The sequence below is a fragment of the Nannobrachium achirus genome (genome assembly GCF_963921795.1).
Source record: "Nannobrachium achirus genome assembly, chromosome: 10".
Taxonomy (NCBI): domain Eukaryota; kingdom Metazoa; phylum Chordata; class Actinopteri; order Myctophiformes; family Myctophidae; genus Nannobrachium; species Nannobrachium achirus.
This window is the reverse complement of record NC_137819.1, coordinates 20715158-20722371: the sequence shown is the minus strand read 5'-3', so window position 1 is coordinate 20722371 and position 7214 is coordinate 20715158. Positions and strand designations below refer to the sequence as shown.

The window sequence follows — 7214 nt, the reverse complement described above, 5'->3', positions numbered from 1 at the left end:
ACATTACATTACCCACTTCAGCCCTATATACATTTCAGCCATTTTAAAATAGCCGATCTACAAGCTTGCGATGTGTCGCATTGTGAGCTTTTTAGATCTGCCATTTCAATTTTTTCTTTACATTTTACATTTGAAAACTTGTGATATGGGACCTTCTGCATAATTAGTACTTTATACTTTTGTTACTTTTATGTACATTGTACACTTATTGTAATTCCGGACTTCTACTTGTAACAGAGTATTTCTAAATTGCAATATTGATACTTTTACTTAAGTAAAGAATGTGAGTACTTTTTTCCCACCACTTGTCATACAGTATATAATCCTGGTGAAATACACTGAGCCACAAACATTCAAAAACAAGAAACAACAGTCAACAGGGTGTAAAGCAGTGTTTCTCAAACTTTCAAATTTCAAGGTCTCCCCTTAACTCTGACAGTGCACGAATGGAACCAAATGGGGTTCATTTGGTTCCATTTGTACACTGTCAAGAGTTACAGACTCGTATGGGTCAATTTAGACCCCAATAAGGAATCCACTTTGAGAACCACTGGTGTAAAGGACTGGTGGGTGCGTGGAGGGGGGCCTTCGGGAGGGTGGGGTTAGTGAGGGGTGGGGTTGTCTCCCAGTAGGACATCCATGGATGTCATCAGAAGCTGTTGAGCTCCGCCATGGTCTGGTTGAGGTCTTCACTCAGCTTCAGGTTCTCAACCTTGGCGCCCTCCAGCATGTCTGGAAGAGACGGAGTGGTGCAAGGAGACAAATAACAACGGTCATCTTCAGCCGTCTCAAATATTATCCCCACCACCACACAGTGTAAATGAATACTCGCATTCGCCCAGGTTGAGCGTGTGGCGTGCAATAGAGTTGGAAAGTGTAACATAATCTTGAAAGCTGAAAGTCTGAAACTACAGCCTTTGAATGTATGAATGGGATTTTCAAAAGGAAGCGCACAATGATATGGAATAGGTTACACAGAGGTTCTTTACATGCCAAAGGCATTGAAGTACAATACTTCATTACTTCATTACTGTCCACCCCTGGAGATACAACACTACTTTAATGCAATGGTGGACAGTAGCAAAGTAGGCTACATTTACTTGAATACTGTCCTTTTTTAACTTATTACTTTAACTCCACAATATAATGTATATTATAAAACAAATATTGTAATTTACTGTAGATTCCACTACTTCTACAAGGTTGTCTTTACTTATCACTTGAGCTAAAGTTAGCTATCTCAAATACTCCCCACAATTTGAGGGTTCAGTGCCTTGCCCAAGTGAGGGTTTATTGTTGGTCACTCACTTCTCCAGATCCAGATTTGTCCTACTTATGTGAGGAATCGAACCGGGACCCTTTCGGCCCACCCAAGCACACTCCTCTAACCTCATGCAATGCTGAAGAAGGCTTTACGCCGAAACGCGTCCATTTGTTTCTGCTGCTCTGCAGCTTACCCTGAACAACGAAACTTAAAATAAAAAAGTGCCTTAAAAGGACTTGTCCGTGAGTGCTGGTGTTCTCTTTGAGATGTCTAGTACACTCCTCTAACCTAACTACAACAATGTGGTGGGGATGTTGTCGTTTCTTTTGAATCTTTCTTGCATTTTCTTACATTTTCTCGCAAAAATGATAGCTTCCACTAACCAACTCTGGGGGATGATGAGGTCCTGAAAAGTGAACATATCACATTTAGGTAGACAACGTCACCACAAGAGGGCAGAGCAACACAAAGCATGGTGCATGATGTGTGGGTGCATGTATGCGGGCTGTGCGTGCCTGTGTGCTCGTGTGTGCCCGCATGCGTGCGTGTGCACTTGTGAACGTGTGTACGAGCCTGCCAGTAACCTGTAGGAACCATAACAAAGGAATAGTTCACCCAAAAAATGACAACTTTCCGGAATCAATGGGGGTACATTTATTGTTTCCTTTTTCAATTGAAATACTGCCCTGTTTGTTTATTTCCTCTAGTAACAGTCTCTCCTGTGTAAATTGTAATATATTAAGGTGTTTTTGTCCCATGTTTACTAATCTCTACAATAGACAAGAGGCGCCTCTTTTAGGTAGCATTACTGTATGATGGCCTAAGGGCCTGAGTCCTTTTGTATTTGTATTATTTGTAATTCTTGGGAACAGAATTGGGTATGTATATGTATGTATATAATGTATACGATGTATGAGGTACAAATACAAGACATGTAATATGTATTGGTGACATTGAACATTGGGGACTGATTGGTCTATGGCCCACAGGTGTGGGATGACACACTGACTAGATAAATGCATGTCTATGGGGCTTTTAAGCCGTGACATCATTTTGTAGGCAGAGGAGAACTCTGACCCCAGAGCATTTTCTGTCCCTCGCTATTTCAACAGATCCGAGACAAAAATAACGACTAAAGTATAATTATAACACTTTCCTTTCAACAACAAAGAGAAGAAAAATGTGTAAATAGTAAAAATAGTAAAAAGATTCACGGAAACTGGGGGCAGAAATTCTCTTCTGCCTACAAAATGATGTCATACTTAACAGCCCCATACTGCTATTGTGAAGGTCTGATGAAGAGCCGTTAGGCTCGAAACGTTACCACAAGTAAACTTTTATCATTGGGAGCATAAATCGGTGTGCAGACTTTTATTCTTCTACCTAGGTACATTTATTGTAATCATAATATTGTCTTAGGTATGCCACAAAAAACAAAAAATATTATTGACCTCAAGTCTCCATGGGGTGAGAAATCAATAGGGAAAAAAATGCATTTTGGGGGTGAACTACTCCTTTAACATGTTTCATCACAGCATGTCATGTTTGCTCATTCCTGTTGCTTGTCCCTGGAGCAGGCTGAAGATCCCTGATGTTTACAGCTGAGCAGGGGGTAGAATATCCACTCTTATACTCACCTGAATAAGATGTTACTCAGGTAGAAGTAAGATTACTTGTGTTGAAAGCTACTCAGGTAAAAGTACACAACGTAGCTGTTCTGGAAGATGACTATTTGATGTAATGCTGTCTCAATGAAACTAGTGGGTCTCAAACATTTTCATATCAAGGACACCTAAAATTATTGAGCCGCAGACCCCCATCTGAAAAGATTTAGTGCCAGGAACCCCCATAAGAGAAGATGTGTGTAAACAAATGTTAATATATATATATATATATATATTCTGAATGTTTCCCAAATTTGTCAAGATTTTTCAGATTGACAATCTACTTTGTGAGCTTGTAGATCGATTATTTTTTAACAACCAAAGTATAACATTTGGTTAAAGTTGTCAAACACACATTTTCAGGGGATCCCCTGGAACCCCCTCAAAGGCAATTGGGGGTCCCCGGACCCCACTGTCCCTCTTTTCCATAGATTTGCTCTATCGTCCTCCAGATCCACTTGGTTACTTCTTATAAGAGCTGTACACTATTATGATGGTCGCCCCTCTCATTTCTACTGGGTGACTTCAACCTGTCAGCAGACAACCATCTTCATGTTTCTAATCTTTAGTCTTCATTTGACCTTTCCTTATCTACTTCTACTATCCATAGAGCAGCCCTAGTGTTCTCTAGAGCACTGGTTCTAGACCTGTGGGTCAGGACCCCCAGAATTATTTTGGGGGGTTGCCAGATGATTAACTTAATGTTCAACATTGTTTTCTCACTCAACTGTAAACAAACTAACATAAAGTTTAAGTGTAGAGGGTTTATGCACATTTCTAAAGTGACAATTTAAGGACTTTTTAATACCTCTAAAATGACAAATTAGACATTGGCCAAATTGTCAAATATTAGAGACAGAAATTGTGAAAATAGCCGATCTACATGCAGATCGTCTATTTTCATGTAGATGTAAGAAGTAGGTGTAGGACCCCCTTTTGAAGACCCCTCTTCTCTCTCTTTCATGTAGATGTGAGCATGTAGATCTGCAATTTTCACATTAGAACTGTGTTAAACTAACTGTAATGCCTCAACTCTTAGTGCTCGTCAGGGTGAGAGTTAAAATATGATTATTTTGGGAGTCGCGGCCTGAAAAGGTTGAGAACCAATGCTCTAGAGCAGGGGTCTTCTGTGTTTTTCAGCCCAAGGAAGGAGCCCTTAGCTGAGAGAGAGGAACCCCCACTACATATTGTATTGAGAGATTTCATAGATAGATTCATATAGACTTGTTTGTTTGACAGCACTATCATTTTAAACACCCAATTCTTAGTAAACTTGACATTTGGTCTGCCCTTTTTCCACTCTACACCAAATCTCTTTGCCAGAAATGGCAGATCTACATTACAAGCTCATTGTGAGCTTGTAGATGTGCTATTATTGGCAAATGTAGGGGTTAAAATTAATGTAAGTTCCTATCACACAAAGATTTGGCGGACCCCTTGTAGCAACTGCTCTCTCTCTCCTGCTATCCTCTCTCTGTTACCGCCCTTCATAACTCAGATCGCCACTTCATAACCTTCTCCATATGTCTCTGTCTGCTCTCCAACATAAACCCACCCATCAACAAACCGTCACTGCTCGACGTAACCTGACCAACCTGAACCCCTCTTTTCTCTCTTCAATCCATTCCCCTCTCCCCTGGCCTGATTCCTTCCCTTCCCTCTCTGCAACCCCCTTCTACCTTAGTCAGGGGATATGAATACAATCTGGGAATAAATTCCTTACATTTCTTCACCAATGTGTTTGTAAAGTTGTCTAGTAACACTTCTCACAAAGACTGAAATTTTCAGTTTCCCTAGGGGAATTTGCACGAAAAACACTCCAAAAAAGGACCCACAAAAAGATTGTTTAGTGATGACATGGACAAGTGGCTATGGCCGTTTTTAGCCCAAGCCGAGTGCTTTTCGTGCAAAACAAATGCTTGCAATGGATTCAGAATCATAACAAACCCTAGTTTGACCCCTCACATGCTACTTAAATCAGATTTTTGTGGGATATTCCTTTCCTGTATAGTATAGTATATACAAGTGAATGGGACCCCAACTTTCAGCAGCTGTCAAAAATCCCCCACAAAGACTGAAACTTTGTGTGATACTAGACACCTTTACAAACACATTGGTGACGAAATTTCTTGGTAAGGAATTTATTCCCAGAGTTGACATTATTCTGATAATATTCCCTGACTACCTCTTCACTATTTCATCTGTGTTCTGTGTACAGCCCTCTCTCGTCTGCCAGCTCCTTGGTCATCTGAAAACCCGCTCAGAGTTGAGCGAACGTGTCTCGTACAGGACACATAATAAGGAACACTAATGTGGAAGGAGACACTGCTGGTAGCAGAGAGATACTCCTGGCCCGGGGGAGTGTGCGCTGGGTGAGCGATGAGTGGGCGGTGATTTTCTGACCCTTCTCCATTTCTTATATGGCTCTAAACTCTGCCTTCTATCTCTCTCATTATAAAGTGCTGCGTCCTCTTTCTGCTGGGCTAGGATTCGGTCCAACAAAGCTCCTTTCCACTTTCTCCCTCCCTCCTGAGACAACTTCACCCTCCTCTCTGCTGAAGCTGTGTCACCTACCGGTATTTACTATCACAATTACAGTTACAGTCACATACATTGAATGCAGAGAGAACAGTGCAGTGCCTCAATAAACTAGGAGCCCTGGTCAAAATCAGACCGACAATATACAGTACTGTTGAAATAAGATAACTTTGATAAGAAGGTTGATGACTTCAGAAGCTCTTTCTTCCATCTTCCCACCACTCCGAGTGTCTTGAAGTTATACCATGTAACTTTTTTTATAAAACAAGTCTTAAAATTGTCCTAACTGTTAAATCGCTAAAGTTTTAGAACACCCACTCCGTTATTTTCAGCTTCTAAAGCCTTCTCTTTATATGTTTTCTATGTTCCTGACCGGGCCCCGGTTTTCGCGGAATAATTACGTCATCATACAACCGGCCAATCACAGCGAGGGTTATACACTGCCGGCCAATCACAGCGCATCTTGAAGTGGGGTCGCTATCACAATAGAGCGGCCATATTTGTAGGCGCCCGTGTGTCTCTCGCCTCTATACTTGGGTGAAGCATGGGTGAAGGAGTCCTTTTCTCCGGAATGCCTGAACGCACAGGAACCAGGGACCCCTCTAAAGATAGATCTCGGCGAGGTGGAGGCAGACGCGGGGGTTGTGATGCCCGAAAAACGGACGAAAGACGCGGACGCGACCGCGGTTTGCTATAGAGCTACTGACCACAAGTTGAGCAACTTACACAGTATAGCTTTAACTCATCCAATGCGAACCCCAATATATCATGCCTGTTCTAATGCTCTCCTCTCTCTCCAGAACCTGTGAAAATAGTCAATCTACAAGCTCACAGCTCATTGCATCGATTGATGTGTTGAGCTTGTAGATCTGCTATTTTCCCTATTTATGAAAATCAATTATTGTATTAAAAAAGTAAATTATTTTGCACACGTAATATTTACACCACACACCTTGTCAGAGAACTAAAATAACACAATCGTTACATAATCATAATCGAGGCATACGTTTGAAATGATTGTGATATTGACTTGAAGACATATCGTCCAGAGTCTTATCCAGGCCTCAGTCATGCTCGAATGCTTACAGGTCTAGTCTGCATGTTCTCTCAACCCCCCAAACATCTGCTAAAGTGTAAATTGTAAACATATGGTCACATCCTGAGTCTAACCACTTCAGTATGAAGCAATACTGTCAGCTAATCCCTCCCCAGTGATTCTCTCCAGAGTGTGGCTCATATTTTCTTAATCAGAAGTCTTTATGAAAGAGGAAAGCTTCAAACCAGATGTCACTGTTAACTCCTCCTGCCATAACAACATAGCTGTATAGGTTACTAAACTAAACGTCATCAAATGAAAACAAAATGACTGATTTTTAGAATAAAATAAATTCATGGGAAAAACTACCTACCGTAGTTGCAATAACAAGAGTACTTGTAGTTAATTAACTTCCACCTCGCTAGTTTGTGATATCACAATATTTCTGATATCCTGTGTCTCAAATGACATAATATTGACAGACTCACGGCTTCTCTTTAACGTCAATGTTTACACAATTCAACATGTTTTATTCTTTAATACTATGACTGTGACACACAACTGAGAGTGTTGTATTTAATTATGTAACCCGTATTGCAGAAAGATCAAATGAGAAAGTCCTGACTTTCTTTCTTTCTTAGATAGCTCTTTTTCTTCATAAAAGGCATCTAGTGTGAACATAACCTTGGATATCATAGATAAACTTGACCAA

General features: G+C 40.8%; 1 protein-coding gene across 3 annotated transcripts in view; it reads right to left on the bottom strand.

Annotated features, from left to right (window-relative positions):
• Positions 1 to 298: 298 nt before the first annotated feature.
• LOC308292523 (tropomyosin alpha-1 chain-like) overlaps positions 299 to 7214 on the bottom strand; it is a gene marked incomplete at both ends in the record, with an annotated part of 42311 nt that continues 35395 nt past the window's right edge. For all 3 annotated transcript variants that reach the window (XM_080734874.1, XM_080734878.1, XM_080734877.1), the window contains one exon: positions 299 to 732. In XM_080734874.1, coding sequence (XP_080591000.1) covers positions 650 to 732 — 83 coding nt within the window. The remainder of the gene's footprint in view (positions 733 to 7214) is intronic.